This window comes from Rattus norvegicus, chromosome 13, assembly GCF_036323735.1.
Source record: "Rattus norvegicus strain BN/NHsdMcwi chromosome 13, GRCr8, whole genome shotgun sequence".
NCBI lineage: Eukaryota > Metazoa > Chordata > Mammalia > Rodentia > Muridae > Rattus > Rattus norvegicus.
Genome location: NC_086031.1, coordinates 67,775,542 through 67,799,284, shown reverse-complemented (window position 1 = coordinate 67,799,284; position 23,743 = coordinate 67,775,542). Strand labels below are relative to the sequence as shown.

At 46.1% G+C, this 23,743-nt stretch overlaps 1 protein-coding gene across 3 annotated transcripts in view; it reads right to left on the bottom strand.

Moving 5' to 3' along the window:
- Nmnat2 (nicotinamide nucleotide adenylyltransferase 2) overlaps nucleotides 1–23,743 on the bottom strand; it is a 175,816-nt gene that overhangs the window by 32,325 nt on the left and 119,748 nt on the right. For 2 of the 3 annotated variants that reach the window (XR_010056909.1, NM_001048042.1), the window contains 3 exon segments: nucleotides 6,412–6,500; nucleotides 5,655–5,722; nucleotides 3,430–3,508 (listed from right to left, as the gene is read on the bottom strand). Coding sequence is in view for 2 of the 3 variants with exons in the window: in NM_001048042.1 (NP_001041507.1) it covers nucleotides 3,430–3,508; nucleotides 5,655–5,722; nucleotides 6,412–6,500 (236 nt within the window). In the remaining variant the exon portion in view is untranslated. 3 annotated transcript variants of the gene reach the window in all.

Sequence of the window (23,743 nt, the reverse complement as noted above, 5' to 3'; positions counted from 1 at the left end):
GCAGAATTACTTGAGCAAGAATGTGTAAAGTCTATGACACCTGGTAGGACTTGAAGTAATCTGCTGTGTGCCATGACTCAAGTGAGATCATATCTGTGATGGTGCTCTGCAGGCCTGGGAAAGGTCAGGCCAACCACAGACCTCATCACCACCTCAGCCTCTGCCAGCTAGACACGTCAGTACCAGCCAGCTAGAGAGCAGTGCCATAGACAGCAGGATGTATTTGTGTCACAGGAAGTGCGGAGTGAGTTTCAAGGCCCCTTGGGCCTGCTCATCACACATCAGAGACACATGGTGACTTAAGATAAATTATCCCTCAACCTGTGTTATCAGGTCTACTGCTCCCTCCTGTGATGGAGAAAATATAGGACTGAGAAAGAAGCCTTCTCCACAGTAGAGCCGGAAGTAACGTTCCTTTACCCAGCGCCAGAGGGCGACAGAGAATCCTGAAACTAAGGATTTAAGGTCCCTTCCCCAAAAATCAGCATCTCCCAGGTGATGGTACCCATTGCATTTGCAGGATTGGAGTCCTGCCTTGAGAGGACCCTCAAGCCCCAGGGATGGCCAGGAAGACCCTCTGGACACAGCTTCTAAAGGGGATCCTGTAGGCAGAATGCCTGGAGTCCTGAGCCCTAAAAGAGCAGGCATTTGTTTTGTGAGCTAACCCATCACTTCCTCCTGCTCCTAACACGAGGCCACAGCAACATCCAGCAGCCTCTACCAGACAGCCTCCCAGCCTGCTGTGTGGGCTCCTCTGCCCAGCTCTGGCTGATGGAACAGAGGTAATCTACAGCCTTTTATTATTATTTTATCACCAGGAAAGTCAGTGCCACATCGGTACTTAGCAGTGCTCTGTGGCCAAGGACATTTCTTCTCTTTCTGCATCCTTAGTACCATTTGGCTTGCTCTGCCAGGAAGAAAATGATTGGCCACACATGCCACCATTGCTGTGCCTTGCTCTGCCCTCCATGGCTCTCCTGTCCTCAGCAGTTTTTACATACCCAGCCTCCAGGCAAGTCTACCGTCCTGTGGCAGGACCACCAGCCTTATCGCAGGGCTTGGAAACAGGGAGTTATGAGGAAGCGGCACTGAGCTCTGGCTGCAAGGCTGTGGACCCTCTGTAAGCTACATCATCGGCCTTTGCAGGGTGCTGCAGCTGCAGCTTGAGAATGTGCTTCTCTGGCTGCAGCCCAAGCTCTGGGCATGAGTAACAGAGGAAGTGCCCAGAAAGCCTGGGCATTTGGACAACCCAACAATAGCTAGGCCCTGTGGCCATTTTGGCTAGGGCGGCGCTCAGGGATACCAGAAGGGTTTTCAACTCTCCATTTCTGAAACTCACTTTAAGGCCTCCATGTGACTAAAAGGAACATGGGTTCCCAGATGACACTCCTCTCCCCAACTCAAGTGGCAAGTGTAAGAAATAAACTGATGTAAGCCACTGATAATTTTGTTTGTTACCACTGCACATTTTCACCTATCCTGACACATTCTTATACTGGAAATGAGGTATCTTTAAAAAAAGTTGTATCATTCTTTCTATGTATGTGCGTGTGTGAATGTATGTGTATGTATGTATGTATGTGTGCATGTATGTATGTGTATGTATATTGTGTGTATATATGTGTCACGTATGTATGTGTATGTGTAAATGTGTGTATATATGTGTGTATGTGTATGTATGTGTGTATGTATGTGTGTGTATCTATGTATGTATGTATGTGTATATGTATGTGTGTGTATATATGTGTGTATGTGTATGTATGTGTATGTATGTGTGCGTATGTATGTGTGTGTATCTATGTATGTATGTGTATATGTATGTGTGTATCTGTGTGTGTATCTGTGTATGTATGTGTGTGTATGTATATATGTGTGCCTATGTATGTATATATATGTATGTGTGTATACATGTATGGATATGTGTATATATGTATGTGTGTATACATGTATGGATATGTGTATATATGTATGTGTGTATGTGTGTGTGTGTGTATGTGTGTGTGTCTGTGTGTGGGCAGGTGCATAGGAGAGCAGTGTCCACAGATGACGGAGGACATCAGATCCCCTGAACATGAGTCCTCTGTGAGAGCAGTAAGCCCTCTAACTGCTGAGTTATCTGTTCAGCTCTGAGCGGTCTTATCACTCCATTGTGGACACTTCCCAGAGAGTAAGTAAGTCTCACAGTCCTTCCAAGACGATCAAAAACTGAATCAGGACAGGTATGAAGGATTCTGAAGATAGAGGTTCTGTCTACTCCCACAGAGGACTATAATAGGTTGAGTAGCAGCCGCTGGTCCTCCATGTTCCTCCTGCTGCTGGTCTACTCGGATGTTCTGGGACCCTAATCTCAGAGCAGAATGAAGCCCAGTTGTGGGGTTGGTGCAGGGCGGGGCAGCCAGGAGGTGCTAATTGAAGAGAAGGTGGTGACAGCCCCTCCAATGGCAAGGAGAGGAGTGGGATACAGCTCTCCTTGGATCAGAATGACCCCTTTGGGTAACGTACGGCTGGAGATGCTCCACACAGTGTGTGGAGATGACCACAAAGGGCAGTCTGCTGTGTCTGTCAGCCTGTCGGTCAGGTCACGGGCTGATATTGATCTATGGAGGGCACTGTACCCATATTGTGGCTGGGGCTGCTGGTACACAGCCAGCCCTAGGTCACTGAAAGTTCTAGACTGTAGTGGGGAAGGAACTCAGGAGCTCTCCTCTGTCCTAGGTCCACTGCGTGTCCTCGGGTACATAGCCTCCTCTCTCTGCTTTTTGTTACCTGATAATAAAGCAGACCTGACACTGTCATCCATGAGGTTCTTAGATGGAGGGATGCATGGGAATGAAGGAGCATTTGGACACGGCGTCTTATCTTGGACTGGGAATTCGTGGGTCCTAATAGATGGGGAGGGAACCTTGCAACGTGTAAAGGGTAAGAGGACAATGTTTCTTAGCCTAGGCTAATGACATTGAATTTATGATTCTCCAGTCTCTACCTTCCTATATAGGGGTACAAATCCCCACTTCCAGAATTTATCTGGTACTAAGGATCAAATCTAGGGTATCACAATGCTAAGCTAGCATTCTAGTAACTGAGGTACATTCCCCTGCCCTGTCTTCTCCTCACCGCCAACCCTTACAACCCTAGTCTTCTTCATTCCACCTAGAGTTTGCTTCTCCAGCTGATGATAGCTGCCCATGCCAAATCCAGCCCCAACAGCATCCTGTCATACCAGGAGGCTGTGCCAGAGTAGAAGGTAGGCAGCAAGGTCGACATGCTCTAGGGCTCTAATTCACTGTCTTCTCTAGCTTCATACACAGGCTGGTCTACCTCACAACTGGGAGGGAAGCAGATGGCAGATGCCATCCAACAAATCAACAGGCATCAGCCCTTCTCCTGCACCCTGCTCATCCATGCACCCTCAGCCATGGCCCACCTTACCTTCATGAGGTCTCGATGGTGCTCTAACACACTGCAGGTTGTCTGCCAGGTGTCCTGGTAGCACTCCCATGGGTCCACCCTGCCATGACAAGAGAAGATGTCCTCAGTTTCCATTCATGCACTCTTTCCACCTTGCTTCCTCCCAAGGCTCAGGGAACTTAGCAAGCCTGGTCATGCTGTGTCCTTAGATCTCAAAGCAGGTTAAACCAGGCTGTGGAATATGTTCCTGAGCCTCAGTTTCCCTCTCTGTAAAATGAGAGGAATCTTGCATAGGCAGGTAAGGAAGAGAGTAGTACGAGTCTCCCTGAGTTTAACTTGAGCTTAACCTGAGCTCAGCAGTCTTTCTAGTGTGAGGGCTAGGTGAATTTTATATTCATAGTGCTTAGTAAGATGTCTCCTATAGAAGAAGGAAATCTTCAGACTCTTACAGGATTGTGAGAAGGATTAAGGGAGCCAGGGGCTGGTAAGGACTGAAGCTTGCCTCGCCAGGCTGCAAGCCCTGGAGAAGAACCTCATCAGTGGTATATTGCCTTGAGGCTGGAAGTAAGGCATGACAAGCTAAACTGGATGGTGCAGGCCCTCAGGACAGCTAACTTCTCAAGAACAGGAGGCTGGGAAGTGAGCAGGGATCCTGCCTCAGACTGATGCCTCCTCACATGGCCTCAATTGCCAACTTAATGAGCTGCTAAACGGAGATATTTCAGAACATTCTCTTAGCGGTTGAGCATCCCTGTCCACCCCCTGCCATGAGCAGGCACCTCAGGTTTCCTGAGTTGAGATCTTACTAAGTAAAAATAAAGGGGTCTGTCTTGCCTGGCTCCTCCTGCCCTGTCCCTGTGTACACAAGTATAGGAGGTGAGCAAGCCCCTCCCACCTGCCCTGGGTAAGGGCTAGCTAAAAACTTCCCTCCCAAGGGCTCACCCTCAGACCCCTTTGTCACCTCAGTGAGACAGGTGGTAGTGCTCAGTAAGCATTCACGGGATCAACCAAGGAATGATTCCAGAATTTTCTAAGAATGTCAAAGCAGGAACAGCCTTCTAGCCAGTTTCCCCCTCCCCCTGGATTTATTTCCCACAGGGAATTAAACATTCATTTACAGCATTAAGAGGTATGGTTTCTATTCCTGACTTGATTACAGATAGGCTGTCCTCCAGCGTTTAATCTGTCTTTTTGGTTTTTTTTTTAAGATTTATTTTTATTTATCTATGTGAGATCCCTGAGTGCTGGAATTACAGGCAGTAAGTAAGCTGCCCAAGGTGAGTGCTGAGAACTGAACTCATGACCTCTGGAAGAACAGCGAGTGCTCTGAGCCAACTTTCCAGTCCTCAACCGGAAAGAAAGTCCCTCAAGGGTCAGGCTTCTCTACAAATCATGTGCAGGTCCACACAGACCTTAATTATTACTGCGGCTTCCGTTCACTGCCTGCAGTTCTGCCTGACCATCCCTCCTGGGTTAACTGCATCCCTCACGCACCCTGAGGTCTGTACCCCTCTCCTCATGGAAACTTCTAGGTGCTGCTTATTTTTCCAGCATAGGAAATTAAAGAGCAAATGATGTGCCATTATTTTTTTAAACACCATCTTCTCATGCAAATTATAACGGTAGGAACTTGGGGGACATAATTAGCATAATTAGTGGAAGCTTGCTGTAATTACACTGCTGGCTCAGAGCATGGTGAATGCTGCCATCTTAGTGGTTCTGTGAGTCTAATGGGGGGCAGGGTGGAGAATCAAGAAAAGAGCTTCAGGTTCCAGTGGTAGGGATGCCCTAGAGAGCCCTGCTCATAGGCCCCACACCTTGTCTAGGGGTCAGTGTGGACCCCGGAGGGACCCTGAATTCAGAAATGGGTGGTACTCAAGGCCACCCACTTTCTCTGACAAGGAGTGATGGGTGAGTCAATGGAATTTAGTGGGAATTTGGTGAATGAGAGGCATTTGGGGTTTGGGGACCAGGCTCCTCCCCCAGTGATGTTTTGGGAAACTCTAAGAGCCACATCCCAGGAGTCACAGACAGAAACTCCTTAGGCTAACTCTTAAATTTTGTGAGCCTGATTGTTTGGTTCAAAAATAAAGTTAACAGTTGGGCTTCCAGTGGAGATCTACCTAATTAGAGTCAGTACAGGGCTAATACCTCTCCTATTCTCTCACCCTTATAGGTCCCAAATTCCTTTTCCTTGCCGGTGAGCCCAGGGCCACCTGGCTCTTACATCATCATTCCAGCCCTACCTGATCCAGTCAGAATTTTGGACAGCCAGCTGACACATGATGAGACGGTGCCGACTTGACACAAGACCCTAGGAAGCAACAAAACCATGAGTAGGAGGTGTCCTCAGCCTTCCACAGTGCCGAGGAACACCAGCCCAAACCACCCCATTACAAAGTGTGGCCATGTTTGATGGTGAGAGCAAATGAGGAATGTACCCCTGATACACAGACACTGGGTGATGCTGTGTGTGTGTGTGCGTGTGTGTGTGTGTGTGTGTGTGTGTGTGTGTGTGTGAAAGGTATGTGGTGTATCCCACTGCATCTGGGTCCGAACCAGCCAATGCCCACTTGGCCATTCTGCATAGGTTTGACCTAGGTTAAACCTAGTCTGGTGATTACAGTAACTGTGGGAGAAACAGGAATGGCTGGGAGAGTTCCCACATAAGAGGCATTGGGATGCTTTTTTTCCAAAATAAAAATCTTGGAAAATATTTTTCCAATGCAGCTCAACTTCTAAACTGCTGCCAGTCTGGAACCCAGCACAGTTGCACTGAGCAGGCTCACTCCTCTTTGTGAGCAGCTGGCTGGCTATGGTGGGCAGCTGGCCCTCTGGTTGTAGCCAGATACCCACGTCTGACAGTGGTCCTGGGAGGGAAACCAAATGCTGTTAGTTAGGCATTTAGCATTTCCAGGAATTTCCTCAGAGAGGACAGTAGGGCAGTTTTATCCAGGGGAGCTATCAGGTGAGGAAGAAGAGAGGGCAAAGGAAGGGACCCACCTGTTTTCCATAGGAGTCGTGGACTGGAGAGACAATACCACCAATCACAATAAATCTTCCAGTCTTGTGCAGATAATCCCTGGCTCTTTCTAATTAAGAGAAGAAAACTGCACATTACAAGAGAGGAAAGGTGTGGATTAAAGGTGATAATTGAAATCAATCTGTTCGGCACTGAACCCGCCAAGGTTTGGTGCTTGCTATTTAAATAGAAGGTGTCAACCTCGAAGCAAATATTGGTGACTGAAAGGTTAGGGAGGTGGACCTTAGCCCCAGAAATGAAAGGATTGAGAATTCATGGGGCTTAACCCAGTGTCGGGGGTAGGGGTAGGGGGTCTGTGTTGGAGGAACCACGCAGCTGGAGGGGTTTAAAACAGTCACCTCATTAAGAGGTGTTCAAGCTTGGGATTAGAATTCACTCCTGTTGCCTGTTGTCTCTTGCAGAAATTCTGGAGAGGAACCATCCCCTAACAGAAAAGTGAAGTCTCCTTAGAATATGAAAGATGCTCTGATTGCCTCATCTAATTATCAAGAAGGAAGAAACAGGAAAACAAATTTAAAGGGCCCTGTACATAATCGTGGAGAATTAACAATCAGCCTGGTACTTAGCAAGATTACAGTTGCTTGAGAAAATGCCTGGCCAAACAAAAGCCTCCTTGAGAGCATCATTTGCTTTTCCAAATTGACCAGGCAAGGCCGGGTTCCCTTCCATGAGAAAAACTAATGAACTAGGGGAGCTTTAAGAGTCTAGTCCTGTTTTATTTCCAAGGGAGCCCATTGAACAAACTCTACTGTGTTGTTTATTTTCAATTCTTTCATTTTTTTTTTTTTTTGGTGTATGGGTTAATGTACTCTTGTGGAGGCCAAAATGGATTTCCTCATTGTCTTTCTGCCTTACTTTTACAAAAATATTTACTTTTTGATTGTGTGCATGCACACTCACACCCAAGTGTGTGTAGATGTCTGAGAAAGTCCAGACGAGGGCATCAGATCCCTTGGCGCTGGAGCAATAGGTGCTTGTGAGCCACATGTAGATGTTGGGAAGTGAACGCAGGTGCCGCTCTGGGGGTACAGTGCTCATTAAATCTCCAAGCCAACATTCTAGCCCCCTTTGCTTTATTTTTGAGACAACTTCTCTCCTGAACCTGGTGGTCATTAACTGTCCAAACTAGCCTGGCCAGTGAACCCCTCTGCTCCCCAAAGTACAGGGGTTACAGATCCTTGACATTATGCTTTTGTTGTTTTTTGTTTTGTTTTTTGACCCAGGAATTCTCTGCATACAGTCCTATCTGTTCTGCAACTCGCTTTGTAGACCAGGTGAAAGGAAAAAATTAAAAAAGTAAGCTTCAAAATCCACAGACTCAGGGCTAAACACTGTCCAGGCAGGACTAGCAGGCCATAAAGAATAAGAAAAGGAATGCAGGAACCAGCCCGAGTTACCAGGACTGATTCATAGAACACCTGGCAGGAAGACACCTCCCCCAGCTCACTCAGGGCCATGCTTTAACTAGGTGTCCTCCAGACCCTGATAAGCCCCTGACTTCTAGCACGTACTCTTTCTCTTTGTTCTCACTGCTATGTTTGAATGAGCCAATCGTGTGTAACCCCGCCAAAACGCCCTAGCTTTCCCTATATAAACCCCCAACTTTTAAGTTTCGGGATCGACTCCCCTGTCTCCTGCGTGAGATACATGTCGGCCCGAAGCTTCGTTATTATTAAACGGCCTCTTGCTTTTACATCAAGACCGGTCTCTCGTGTTTCCTGGGGCACGCCATTCCGAGACTAGAGCGAGGGTCTTTCACAGGCTGTCTTCGAACTCACAAAGTCCAACTGTCTCTACCCACTGAGAGCTTAGGTATGTGTCACCATGTGTGACTCTGCCATGGATTTTAATGAGAGCTCTGCTTGCATATATGTATGCATGTATGCACACCAAGTACGTGCCTGGTGCCCTCGGGCCAGAAGAGGGCTTCAGACCCCCTGGATCTGGTTGTTAGATGCCATTTGGGTGCTGGAACCTTTGCGGAAGTTGCCAATGCTCTTCACTTCTGAGACACCTCTTCATCCCCAAGCCTGCCTTTGTGAGTGAGTGCTAAGAATCAAAGTCAGGTCCTCCAGCCAGAGGCAAACACTTCACCAACTGAGCCATGCTGGCACCCTGAGGTGGGAACTCTGCGGTGGGAGAATCCCAGAGTGAAGGAGGAGTTGGGCAGCAAGACTGGTTGTAGATTTTACAATTAAGTTTTCATGACCTTGGTGGCTCTCTGTGTATTAAAAAATTATTCCTGCCACAGTTGCTTCTTTTATCCCTTCAATGTCAAAGCTTTTTGTAAAAAAAAAATGAATTCACTACTTTTTAATACCATTTTAGAAAAAAATTTGGAGTAAATGGAAATATTTCGCCTATAATTTAGCTCAGCTCCTTTTCCTTCTCTCCCACACAGGTTCCCCAGCGATGACCTTCCCTTGTGCAGAATGTTTGTGCCAGTTGATTAGCTATTGTGCTTGGTCTGCATTAAGATTAATCCTGTGCTCTAGAATTCCATGTGTTGATAAGTATGAGACACACATTTATCATGAAGCACCACACAGAGTGTTATTTCACTGCCTAAAGTCTATAGCTGTCAGAACCGGGACTGGGAAATAGGGAGAAACAGAGACTCGGGAGACTCCCACAGACTCGGGAGACTAGCATAGGAGTACAAATCTAGCCGTACAAAAACTTACATACAACTCTTCAGCCAATAAGAGTTGAGGTTACATAACCAAGGGGCAAAGGTAGGGGAGATTACATCCGATGTCCTGTTGGATCTAATTTGCTCTATAGGGAATTCTGTAGGGGAGAGAATGGATCGCCCGGAGGTGGGAGGAGGGGGATTTCTGTGAAGACAGGAAGTGGAAACTGCTACAGCCCTGGGCTCTGGTCCATTGTTCTGTCTCATCGGTTTGCGGGTTCTGCCAGGAGCCGCTTTAGATAAGGCTGTGTGCAGCTGGAGTGCAGCTGGATTAGGATTCCTCCCGCAGGCCCAGGAGCAGGCGCAGGAGCAGGAGGCATGGTGCTTAGCTCTCCATCCCACTTTTCCCTCCGCTAGGTCACTCCCACACGCCCCACATATAGTGCCACACCTATTCATCCCTTCTCACCCTGACCTCTGCCAACCACGCTGGGGTTTTTTTTGTTTTTTTTTTTCCTTTTTTTTTTTTTTTTTTCTTTTCTTTATTTCGGAGCTGGGGACTGAACCCAGGGCCTTGCGCTTGCTAGGCAAGTGCTCTACCACTGAGCTAAATCCCCAACCCATTTTGTTTGAAATTGCTTACTGCGAGGTAGTCAGAGTGATACACACCATCTAGTCTCTTCGGGTCCTTCCATTAAGCACTATGCATTTAAGGTCTTCATGTCTTACTGTGCCGGCTAGTTTTATGTCAACTTGACACAAGCGAAAGTCATCTGGAAGGAGGGAACCTCTATCAAGAGGATGTCTCCGTAAGATCAGACGGTAGGCAAGCCTGTAGGATGTAGGAGGTCCCAGCCCATTGTAGGTGGTGCCATCCCTGGGCTGGTGGTCTTGGATTCTATAGGAAAGCAAGCTGAGCAAGCCATGAGGAGCAGGCCAGTAAGCAGCATCCTCTATGGCCTCTGCATCAGCTCCTGCTTTCGTGTTCCTGCCTTGTTTGAGTTGTTGTCCTGACTTCCTTTGGTGTCGAACAGTAATATGGAAGTCTAAGCCCAACTGACCCTTTCCTCCTGGGTTGCTTTGGTCCAGGTGTTTCATCATTACGGTAGTAAACCAAATGAAGACACTTACCACGGTCAAATAGTTTATTTTTCTTCATTAATGAATAATATTCCATCATCTAGCTGATTCTCAGTTTGCTTGTCCATCTACCCACTGAGAAACATTGTCATTACTCCCAGCTTTTTTGGTGATTATAGACAAAGCTATAATCCTGTGGGTGTTGGTACAGTGTGCCTTCAGGTAAATATGTAGGAATCAGCTCATTGGATCATATGGGGAGAATATATTTAGTGCTGGAAGCAACTGTCTTTTTCTTCCGTGCTGGCTGTACCGTTTTGCATCCCTACCACCGGCAGTCAATAAGAACAATGGCTGTTCCACATTCCTGCTAACTTTTGATTCTATTGGGTTTGCACATTTAGTCATTCTAATGGGTACATCACTCTGGTATCCATTTACTTAAGGTTGATTTTACTTTTTAAAGAACGATTTATTTGGGGCTGGGGATTTAGCTCAGTGGTAGAGCGCTTACCTAGGAAGCGCAAGGCCCTGGGTTCGGTCCCCAGCTCCGAAAAAAAGAACCAAAAAAAAAAAAAAAAAAAAAAAAGAAGAACGATTTATTTTTCATTTCATGTGCATTGGTGTTTTGCCTGTATGTGGATCTGTGTGAGGGTGCTGGATCCCAAGCAACTGAAGTTATAGTTGTGAGCTGCCATGTGGGTGCTGGGAATTGAACCCAGGTGTTCTGGAAGAATAGCCAGTGCTTCCCTAATTACTGTGACAAAAACTTTGTCATGACTAAAACTAAGTTATAAAAGAGTTTGTTTTGGGGGTTGGGGATTTGGCTTAGAGGTAGAGCGCTTGCCTAGCAACCGCAAGGCCCTGGGTTCGGTCCCCAGCTCCGAAAAAAAAAAAAAAAAAAGAAAGAAAAGAAAAAAGAAAAAAAGAAAAGAGTTTGTTTTGGCTTTTAATCTCAGAAGGCCACAGTCCTCCATGGTAGAGATGGCATGGCAGCCGGTATGCATGGTAGCGAGGACAGGGAGCTTAGAGCTCACATGTCCACACAGAACCATAGTGAACTGGAAGTGGGGCAAACTCGCAACGCCAGCCCCCAGTGACTGCTTTCTCCAGCAGCGCTCCCTGTCCTACAGATTCCTTAGCCCCTCACAAAACAGTGCCATCAAACAGGGACCGAGTGTTCAAATACCCGGCACTATTGGGAACATTTCTCATTTAAACTACTACAGTGTGTGTGTGTGTGTGTGTGTGTGTGTGTGTGTGTGTGTGTGTGTGTGTGTTGTGTGCACAGACATGTGTCTGTGCATGTGTAGATGTGCACATGGGTACAGTTGCCCCCAAAGAAGGGCATCAGGTCCCCCTAATCTGGAGTTACAGGTATTTGAGAGTGGCCTGTCATGGATGCTAGGAACTGAACTCTTGTCCTCAGCAAGAACAACCAGCTTTTTTCTTTTCTTTTCTTTTCTTTTCTTTTCTTTTCGTTTCTTCTCTTTTTTTTTAACCATTATGCCTACTCTCCTCCCCTAACTTTGCTTTCTAAACAAACACTATCACTTCATCTGCTAGGTTTTATTTTGATATTTGAATGAGTGTTTCACAGCCCTCCTTCCATCTCTGGGCCCTTCGCTCCTGCCTTTCTCAGAATCAGATCCATCTGGCCCTTGGCTGTCACTGACCATCAGCTGCCGTGAGCCACTCTTCCTTACTCTGCCTTTTATCCAACGAGAGTTTGTTTACTCTTTTCTTATCCATGTATTTCATTAGGAGCCCAGTTCTTTCTCATGCCCAACATGTCTGGTCCAACCAGCACCCTCTTGCCCCCTGGACTCGCCTTCGGAACACTTCACTATGCGTCCAGTTCAAAGCTGGGAATCCTCTCAGCTCCTCCCCTGTTTTATGGATTTCTCAAAGTGCACAGCCAGAGTGGGCATGAGGTCAACATATCGTATGAGAGCCAAAATGGACCAAAGATGATTCACACTGAGCTGCATGTAGGCCAAACAATGTGGACATTGCCTTCAAATCATTATGTGGGTCCCAGTGTGCTATAAGATGACACCCATGCCAAAGACACCCAGTGGGGCGACTTGTCTCTTGAGCAATAAGTACGCAGTAAATGCTCTCTCACACAGAAAGCTCACGAAGCTTCCAGGGCCCACTTTCACTCCTATAGAGTGTCCTTCTCCAAGAGACCTTGAGCTGCCCACACTGATCGTCAGACCGCATTCATAGTCTCCAGGGAGCACCTACTATAGTCTTAGTAGTTGTCACTCTTTTCTCTCAGCCAAGATCAAGGACTCCTTCCCTTTGCTTTCAAGTCCCGTACCTTGAAGAGAAACGGTTTCCAAAAGGAATATCCCAACATTAACTGAGTCGAAGCAGCTCGACCAGAAGAGTTACTGAGGTCTTGCAGCTCGGCCCAATTTAGGAATTGCTTACGGAGCGTAAAGTCCACAATGGGTGCTGGAGGGATGTGAGGATGGGGATGACTCTAACCACTCTCTTCATTGGTTATGTGTGCATGGGGCTTGTGTGTCTGGAAAATAGTTTCACACAGTGTTTCCAACCTGTGGGTCTTAGAAGCTTTCTACTCCCTCTTCTGAAATGATCCCAGAGGCTTTCTGGGAAGGAGGTGTGATACAGATGTCTTATTAAGGGTCGAGGTATCCACAGTTCCTTATTCTCTGTGGTTTGACTAGTTGTGGGGCTCTGTATTAAGTGCCATCTTCTGTAAAAAGTATTGGATTTGACACCCAGTCTTTCTCTATGCACCTCGTTTTTCTCTAACTTGAATGGAATGTTGGGCAAGGAAGAGTTTGGCAGCCTCCTAGACAGGTGAATTCATTCTCTTCTCTGTTTCCAAGGAGATTCCAAATGTCAAGAGAAGTCTGCCTAGGAAGACACAGGAGCTATGGGATGTAGGGGCCATACCAAACCTGGGACAGGAAGATGTATACATCATAATTTCTCTGTGGATTTCAAGTTAATTTCTCAGAGTCTTAACTTCTCTATTTATAAAATGCCTTCTATATATGATTCACACAAGGATCAATTCAAATTACAATTCTTAACACTCAGTCAGGTGCTGGGCATAGTGGCGCATGCCTTTAATCTTAGCACTCAGGAGGCAGAGGCAGGCAGATCCCTGTGAGTTCAAGGCCAGCCTGGTCTACAGATCGAGTTCTAGAACAGCAAAGACTACAGAGCAACCCTGTCTCAAAAAACTACTACTACTACTACTACTACTACTACTACTACTACTACTACTACTACTACTAAAACAACTTAAAAAACAAATATTAAAACACACAGAGTTATTCATAATAAGTCATGCCTGTAATCCCAGCACTTGGTAGGTGCAGACAGGTGATCAAGATTAGTCTCTCCTATAGAATCTTGTCTAGAAAATGAAAAGTTTCCAATTAACTCTGTGAAACTGTTATTATTCTGATACCCAAGCTAAAAAATAATAGTATATAAAAGCAACTGCAGATCCATATAGTTAGGAATAAATGTACAAAAAAATCATTAACAAGATATTAGGAAAAAGGACCCAGGTATGTATATCTAGAAAGAGTTTTATATATAGTAACCAAGTGGCAAGTACCTTAGGGAAGCTGCCATATTTGAAAGACCATTCATTCAGTGTAATTCACCATTGTCCTAGTTCACTCTCTGTTGCTATGATCAACCAAAGAAACCTGGGGAAGAAGGGATTTATTTGGGTTACATGCCCTGGTCACTGTGTAGCACTGACTGTCCTGAAACTTTCTCCGTAGACAAGGATGGCCTCCAACCTCCAGAGATCTGCCTACCTCTGTCTCCTGAGTGTTGAGATTAAATATGCGTGCCACCAGTGTCTGCAGACAACTAAATTATTTTTATACAATAACAGTCAAAATAGGGCTGGAGAGATGGCTCAGTGGTTAAGAGCACCCGACTGCTCTTCCAGAGGTCATGAGTTCAATTCCCAGCAACCACATGGTGGCTCACAACCATCTGTAAAGAGATCTGATGCCCTCTTCTGGTGTATCTGAAGACAGCTACAGTGTACTTATAATAAATAAATAAATCTTTAAAAAAAAACAGTCAAAATAAAAGTACAAGGAAATTTGCATAAGACTTAACACAATAAAAAATTTTCCCAAAGCAATATGTAAATTGAACGCAAAATCCCACCGAGATTTTTAAAAGTAAAAAATCTAAAATTATTTGGAAAGGCAAGGAACTAGAATAATTTATAGAACTTTTATTTGTAAGAACCAAGCAGAGGAACAGCTAAATGTCCTACAATCTGAAAATGGCTAATAAACCATTTTCAGCTGGTGATATACCCACACCGCAGAGTACTAGTCACATGGGAGGAGACGGTAATAAGACACTCAATAATTTGGGTGTGTTTTAGTCCGACTTCTCAGGACTGTGGCAGGCGCACCCAAGACAACTACTGAAGGAGGAGGGTTTATTTTGCCACAGGGTTTCAGAGTTTGGGGACTTGGTTGGCTGGTTCTCTTGTGTCTCGGCTGTGGTGAAGCATCATGACAGAGCATCTGTTCACCTCACAGAGATCAGGAAACAGAGAACAGCAGGGGTGATGGTGGGGGCAGGTCCTGGGACAGAGATGCTACAGAGAGACACACCCAGTACTCCATGGAACTGATATACTACAGTTCATTTAACCATTTCCCTATTGTAGGACATTTATTTGTTTCTGTATTTGACTCCTCCCTCCCTCCTTTGGAAGTTCCTGTCACCTATCAATAATGCCTTTAAATTATAAGCCATCTGTGGATTAGTCCATTGAGGAATCAGGTCCCTCACTTTCCAAAGCCCTACAGATGAATTCTGCTTTCACTGGGGACTAAGGCTTCAATATCCAAAGACTCGTATCCAAACCACGAGAGGTGCTTAGAGGAACAATTTTAAACGCACTGAAGAAAAGGCAGCCCCCAATGGCTGCAGATGCATAGGCAGGATTCATTGTCTGTTGTTGAAAAGATTAGTAATTGCAAGAGTGCAGGACTGGGAGGAGGATAGATGTGAGTTACAGTTCCAGGGAGTCCTTGGTATAATGGATCTGGCTTTGTTTGTTTTGTTTTTTAAAAGATTGTTTTATTTTCAATTGTGTGTGTGTGTGTGTGTGTGTGTGTGTGTGTGTGTGTGTAGTCCTTGGTATAATGGATCTGGCTTTGTTTTGTTTTTTAAAAGATTGTTTTATTTTCAATTGTGTGTGTGTGTGTGTGAGAGGGGGTGGGGGTTGGTGTCCACAGAGGGCAGAGACATCTGATCCCCTGGAGCTGGAGATACAAGTGAGCCTGCTAAGGCCTGCTCCCATTAGCATAGCTGTAGCCATTTTGTTCCATGCTTGCCCGCTATTTCATATTGTTATTGTAACATACCTGCCCGTAATTGGTGCAGAAAAAAAATACTCTGACTCAGAGCAAGGTCCTGCTGCCCACATACCGTTACGCTCTGTATGAGGTTTGTTGTTCTTAAGAAAGTCCACAACCATAAGCTTCACGTAGGACTCATCAAATTAAAGGTCAACATGAACTGTTATGTCTAAAACGGCTTGAGTCAGAGCCGACCACCGGGCAGCACTTCTAGCACCTGCGTATGAGCTCATTGTGGTTTTTGCGGTTTTAGCCTTTAGAAGCTGGCCCCGAGAAATGTCCAGTGTACAGCTTTGAGCTGTTGTCCTGGTTGATCAGTCTTAGGGAGTGCATTCAATAAACCATCCCTGTTTATTCATCTGGATTGTGAGGTAACTCCTGTAGCCCAACATGAGCCACTTGCCATGGGTGCTAAGGATCAAACTTGGGTCAGGCCGCGCTCTGAGTCAAGTGTGGGGTAAGAACAGTACACTCTGTTTTTAAAGATTAATTTATTTATTCAATGTATATGAGTACACTGTAGTTGTCTTCAGATACACCAGAAGAGGGCATTGGATCCCACTACAGATGATTGTGAGCCACCATGTGGTTGCTGGAATTGAACTCAGGACCCCTGGAAGAGCAGTCAGTGCTCTTAACTGCTGAGTTACTTCTCCAGCCCCAACAGTGCACTCTTAACCACTGAGCCATCTCCCCAACATCACGAACAGGTTCTTGCTCTTAACTGTGTTGTTATCTAAATCCACACATGTGGTAAAGAGGTTCATACATGATGCCAATTTGCACACATACACCTATGTCAATGTCAAGGTCCTCATTCTGATGCTGCACTGTAGTCATACAAAATATAACCACTAGGCGCAAAATGTTTGTGACTCCAAGGTGTTGGTACAGGAGGTGAGGTCTTGGGCAGGTGACTCATTGTGAGAGCTGAGCCCTCAGGAATGCCTCACCCAAGGGGATCATTTGGTCCTCCATTGCCTTGCCACGGTGTGAGGACATAAAGGAGGGGCGTCTGGGAGGAAACAGAGTTTCATTGCACACTACTCTGCTGGCACCTTGACTGGAGTCATCCTACCCTCTCCTGTGAATGATGCATTTGTGTTGCTTACAAGTTTCCCAGTTAAAAGTGTTCTGTTAGAGCATCTCAAATGGACTGACAGTAACCGAGGGTGGAAATAGATGAAGGCCACAGGAACAAGATCTCTCTCTCTCTTATCCTTGTAACTTCCAATGGATTAAGAATTATTCCAAGGGATGGAGAGATGGCTCAGTGGTTAAGAGCACTGGCTGTTCTTCCAGAGGCCCTGAGTTCAAATCCCAGCAACCACATGGTGGCTCACAACCATCTGTAATGGGATCCGATGTCCTCTTCTGGTGTGTCTGAGGACAGCTACAGTGTACTCATATATAATAAATAATCTTTTTTAAAAAAGGAATTTTTTCAAAACAAACTATAATTTTAAAGCTCATAGTAGACCACCAGATGTTACACTTTTAGGATAGTATTGAGCAAATCCAGGCAAATGGCCAGCAAGCTGGCTCCATACAGTTACTTCTGGAACTTTCGATTTTTTTTTTAATTTCTAATTTTTTGGCTGGTGTTTGGATTCCAGCATTTGGAGCTGTGATGGGGCAGCACCGTGCTTCTCAAATTTCCATGTGTGTATCTTGAATCAGGACCAGTGCGGCCAACGTCTGGTGAGTCGGCTCCTTCTGGATAGGTTCCTTCAGTGGGAGAGCAGCAGCGGAGCGGACAGCTTTCATGAGCACAAGCACTCCTGGGGACCCCACTTTCTTTTTTTTTAAATTTTTTATTTTATTTTATTTTTTAACTTGAGTATTTCTTATTTACATTTCGAGTGTTATTCCCTTTCCCGGTTTACCGGCCAACATCTCCCTAACCCTTCCCCCTCCCCTTCTTTATGGGTGTTCTCCTCCCCATCCTTCCCCCATTGCTGCCCTCCCCCCAACAATCACGTTCAGTCTTAGCAGGACCCAGGGCTTCCCCTTCCACTGGTGCTCTTACTAGGATATTCATTGCTACCTATGAGGTCAGAGTCCAGGGTCAGTCCATGTATAGTCTTTAGGTAGTGGCTTAGTCCCTGGAAGCTCTGGTTGCTTGACATTGTTGTTCATATGGGGTCTCGAGCCCCTTCAAGCATTTCCAGTTCTTTCTCTGATTCCTTCAATGGGGGGGACCCCACTTTCATAACTAGTTAGTTCTCTAGGCCTCGCCTCCCAACCCCTAGACGATGGAGACTAGGAGTCATTGTGTGAATCTTGGGAAGCTCACGTTCAGCTCACAGCAGTCACATTCTGTAGACCTTTATTACATAACCCTTGGTGGGGTTTGTTAGAATCTAGACTCTGACTCTAGGCTGGGTGGAGCTTGGGTTCACTGTGGAGGTGACAATGAGGTGCTGGGAACAGGCTTGTCCAGATCCAGGGTCAGCTCCTGCCTTTATGTAAAACATTGCTCTTTTGTTCCTCTGAATGTGATGTTTACCAATGTTGTTTATCTGCTGAGGAGATGGCTCAGCAGGAAGGCGCTGCCAAGCCTGATGACCTGAGTTTGTTCCCAGGACCCACATGGTGGGAGAAGAGAACCAGTTCTCAAAAGTCATTCTCTGAGCTGGGTGTGGCTTCCAATCCCAACACTTAGGTGGACCTCTATACTCTGAAGCCATCCTGGACAGCCAGGACTACATAGCAAGACACTGTCTTGATTAAAAAATAAAAATAAAGTTCTCTACTCTGTGTGTGTGTGTGTGTGTGTGTGTGTGTAGACACAAATATACTCATGTGCACATACACAATAAATAAATGCAAAATATTGTTTATTTTAATAGTTGAGTATGAGTGACCCTTAGTTCTCAACTAGTTTAGTATGTATAACAAGCTTGCAAGGAGACCAACACCACTGGCCTACAGCTACACGCTTGTGGTGTGTGTGTGTGTGTGTGTGTGTGTGTGTGTGTGTGTGTGTGTGTGTGTATGTGTGTGTGTTTGAGTGGACTAGCTTCTTTAAGGTTCAGATACCCAACACACACACACACACACACAGAGCTATCCACTTTCTTCCACTCTCCCAGTACATTGCATAACGAGGGCCTTTCTGGGCCTTGGTAGGAAGCCAGCCCATTGGCAAAGATGTAGCTAGGGCCCTGGAATTTAATTTCATGCCAGGCCTCCCAAAATGCATTCTATTTTCATCCATATACCCCAGGGAAGGAGCCAAATAGCTCTAAAGTTTATCCCCTGGTCCGATGGCTCTCCTCCTGCTCTTATAGAGGAAGCGATAAGACTCAACATCCATCGGCCTTCCTATCCTCAGGACCCTGAGGACTCACCATGCCCCTGGCTTATTCTAGATGCCTGAGCTCCAGCTAAATTTCTGTCATGAGAGCTGCTGCTAGACTGACCAGAGGACAAACACAGCACAGGCGATCTGCCTAGGATTAAAACCTCCAAAGGCAGATCTACCTGCTGGTGTCCCAGTGGACCTGGCTGACATTTGTAATCAGTTCTCCTCATTCAGCCAGGGTTCATGGAGGGGAACACCGCACTCAGGGCAGCCATACTAACTCCATTTTTCCTTGTGGGTTGCAATTAGAAATGACCCCAGCTTGTGTTCACGGCTGGGGCTGCCTAGGCTTCCCGTGTTTGTGAATTGCACAGAGGCTGTCTGAACGTGCAAACATTCTAAATGGCAGAAAGATCAGAAATTGGGTCATAAAGGAAGGACTGGAGTTACGAGTCCCCCTAGGCAGAGTTATTTCTGCTTAGGGATTATGAAGAAATAACTCTTAAAGGAGTCATTCCTGTGGCTTCCAAACTGGACCCTGAGTATTCTCCAGCAAAATGTGATGAGATCTTACTCCGCCCGAAGCTCTGTGCCAGCCGCTGTGAGGAAGCTGGAGAAACGTCACGTGATCACCATCTCCGAGGAGTTGGAAGGTTTTGATGAATGATCTGCATTGATAGTAGCAGAAGATGCAGGTTACTGAGGTGAGTGAGGCCTTCATGGGGAGTCATCCCCGTGGATGGGGTACAGAGGCCAGTGAAGCCTCCTCAGAGCACATGACCTCGGGCAGGGACCTGACAGCAGAAAAGAGCCTGGTAGGTCATCCCCTATCATCAGAGTCCCTGGAAGGCGAAGAAGGAGAAGCGTCTTGGATTCTAGCAGAGCCTGGGCTACAGAATGAATTCCAGCCAGCCTGGGTTATAGAATGAGACTCTGTCTAAAGCAGTGGTTCTCAACCTTCCTAAAGCTAAGACCCTTAAATGTAGTTGTGGTGGTGACCTCCGACCATAAATCATTGCTACATCATAACTGTAATTTTGCTACTGTTATGACTCATAAATATCTGATATACAGGATATCTGATCTGTGACCCTGTGAAAAGTCAAGACCTCTTCATGGGTTGAGAATATAGGTTGAGAATTGCTGGTCTAAAACAAACATCTTTATTTTCTGTGTTTCTGACATGGAAACCTTTTTGGACCCTGACCAGACCACTGTCTCTGAGTTGTCCAGTCCCTAAAGGACTTTACCAGTGGGCCTTTTGGCACATCTTTTAAATGCAGCCACCAGTCTCCAGACACAGCTCCCCAGCGTGGTGGTTTACAACCATAATCCCAGTGTTCTGGAGGCTGAGGCAGGAGGATCACAAATTAATGAATCAGAAACCAGTCTAAACTATACAGAATGATCCTGTCTCCAAGCAAGCAGGCCAAAAGGCAGAGGAAGGACAGACACTCATCCCAGGGATGAGATAACCAAGCTGATGAACCAACTGAGAGGTCTGTTTCTCCATTTGCTTTCTCTGGAAGTCAGCAATCCATAAACAGAAATGCCGGCTCCTCTGATCTGAACACTGCACATTGTATACATGCAATGGATAATCACGCTGTACCCTAAAAATATACACAGCTACATCTCAGTTACAAAGGCTTGGGGCACTGGAGAGGTGGGTCACTTGCTGCTCTTCTTGAGGACCCAAGTTCTAGCCCCAGTACCCATGCCAGATAGCCACCAACTGCCTGTAACTCCAGCTCCAAGGGACCTGATGCCCTCTTCTGGTCTCTGAGGGGACCCACTTATAAATACACACACACACACACACACACACACACACACACACACACACACAAATACACCTAAATAAAAATGCTAAGCCTTTTTAAAAAAAAAAACTTGCAATCATTATTGTCACTCGGGGTGTCTTGCCCTCTCTCTCATATCATTTGGGGTGTCTTGATGGTCGTTTACTATTCGGACAGCCTGGAGAAGCAGGGGGCTGGCAGATCACGTTCTCCTGGTAGATGAACTATATGCTCATGTTAGACCCTCCCTCATGAACTTACCCATCCCGATAGGTTTCAAGTGACATTTCCACTCAAATCTGAAACAAGCCTGGGGCAGCAGGGCAGGGGTCTGGGAGCACACAGCTGATTGGGAGCGCACTAACATGTGAAAAGTCCTAGGTTCATTCCAAGCTAGTTCCAGGTGTCAGCATCACAGGGAGCCACTGACTTTGCTCTTCCTCTCCTGAACTGCCACAGACAGCTGCTTGCCATCGAGTGGGACGCACAAGCACAGTGCCTTGTTGCCTGTTTCGTGGCCTTCAGTACCATTATAGCCAAAGTAATGGAATATTGATCCCTTGAAGTAAAGGCTTTTGTTGTTGTTGTTTTATCTGGCTTTGGACCCAGGCTCTTGAGCATGCTAGACAAGAAACTCCATGACTGCACTACAGCCCGGGTCTTCTTTTTACTTTTTATTTGAGGTAGGATCTTCCTGAGTGGCCACAGTCTGGTCATGAGGTAACTCTGCAGTCCAGGCAGGACTTAAATTCTCCTGTCTTGGCCTCCTGAGGGCGAGATTGCAGGCGTGAGTGACCCTGCACAGCTGAAAGGGCTCTTGATCTTATTTCTCTGTCTCAGGAAGGCAGGATTTGGAAGCTAATTTTCTCCTATATTTTCTCTTGCTAGTCTCTGCAGCCAGCGGTGGAGCAGAGGGTGTGGCCCAGATCTGGATGGAGAGGAGTACCAGGCTTAGGTGCCTGGTTAGAGAGCAGCCTGCGAGGAAGTCCCGCTGCGATCTGAAGACAGACTCTTTCTCTAGCCATCTTTGCCTCCCTCCAACTCCCCACCCAACACGTGCAACCCGGGCTGTCTAAACTCCTGAGAGAGAGTAAAAAATGCTTCCCAGAAGCCTCCACTGCTTAAGAAGGGGTCCACTTCCGGCTTTCCGTTCGCGTCAGCAGCTGTTCTCCGCAGCCCCGTGCTGACTTTGGGGTACCACAGATGGCACTGCAGCCCCCTGGCTGCTGCTAACCTTTGTTTGCTTCACTGACTCTAGCTGAGTAGCCGAGCCCCTTCGTCCTCACAGCTGGGAAATGATTTATGACTCTCACTGGCAGAGTTGTCATTTTCCATAGACCGCAAGGAGAGAACTCCTTAGAGGTCCCCAGCCAGCAGGAGCCATCCCAGAAGTCTGGCCCCATTTAAAACGTTTCCCAGAGGCCACTCCCCTGAAAGGGTTTTCAGGCCAGCCAGGCCGCAGTGTGAGGCCCTATAGCAAAAGCCCAAACAAAAATATCAAAATAGTAGAAATGAATCAATAAACCTATAAACGCATAAATAGACAAACAAGGCACTTAGCTGGAATTCAGCCATTTGCTGAGTGAATACGGCAGGGTCTCTCTGTAGGTCTGGCTAGTCTCAAACTCGTGATTCTCTTGCCTTAGCCTCCTGAGTTTGGGGATTACACGTGAGTATCACCAGACCCAGCCTTAACATTTGTCATTTCAAGAAAGACAAATTTTTTTCTTCAGAGGTAAAAAAGCTAAATGTGTATGTGTGTATGTGTGTATCTTTACATAAATATAAAGCTAACTACATGTGTGTGTCATATATGTCACAAACTAAAGATAAGCACAAAAATAGGGCAAAAAATTTAAAGGTCCTCTCTCCAGTGAAACCCCAAAAAGCACGAGAGAATTATTTTAGAATCCCACGGACTATAATGAACATAGTTGGGTGAGCGTCCTGGTGCAGGAGACAGAATACAAGGTGGGGTGACAGACTGAAGACAGGAGGACTCTTGATACAGAAAAGCTACCAGGGTTCCACATTAGGGGTCAAGTCCCGGTCCTTTGCATAGAGATGCTCCCTTAACCTACCAGGCTGTCACCCACACTTACTGGCCTTTGAGTAAGCTTCCTGTGGGTGCTTCTTACACAGGGCAATGCAGGCTCTGGTTGGTTTATCCAGGAAACTGATTCGTTCCTGCCACGTGGGGCAGGCAGATGGTATTGAACAGTTCCTTTTAGTGAGGGTGTGGTCATGCTGAGGGGGTGAGGGAGATTAAAGGTTCTTTTTACCCTAAAGAGTACTGTTGGAGGTTCAGGAGATGGCTCAGCAGTTAAAGGAGCTTGTTACACAAGCCTGACAGTCCACACTCAATCCCTGGATCCTGCATAGAAGTGGAAGGAGGGAACGCACTTCACAAGGTCACCTTCTGACCTCTACACAAGTGCTGCAGTACACATACACACACACACACACATGCACATATACCTCACATACATACACATCACAAATACTCATACCACATACACATCAAACATACACATACATATCACACACATCACACATACACACACATCACAGAAACTCATATCACACACACATCAAACATACACATACCACATAGACATAATCATCATCACACATACACATACACACACACCACACATACATACACATCACAGAAACTCATATCACACACACACATCAAACATATACATACCACACACACACACACACACACACACACACACACACACACACACACCACTAATAATAACAAACAGTTTTTTTTTAAGAATGTTACTGGGAAAACAACATTCCCTTCATCGATTTATCACTGGCGCGAGTCTTTCCTCTACTTTCCCAGGTAGAACTGTCTTCCCTTTCAGAGCTCCTTCTAGAGTAACCAACAAGGAACTGACCAGGCCGGCTGGGCAGTTTCTTGATTCTCACACTAAAAGCCCCATCCATGTTCCAGGAGAGTTTTGTTTCCAACAAATGAATGGTTATATGATAGGTAGGTGGAATAACGACCCTCTAAGAACACCCACCAGGAACGTATGACGTGGAAAAGGGGGGTTTGCCGAT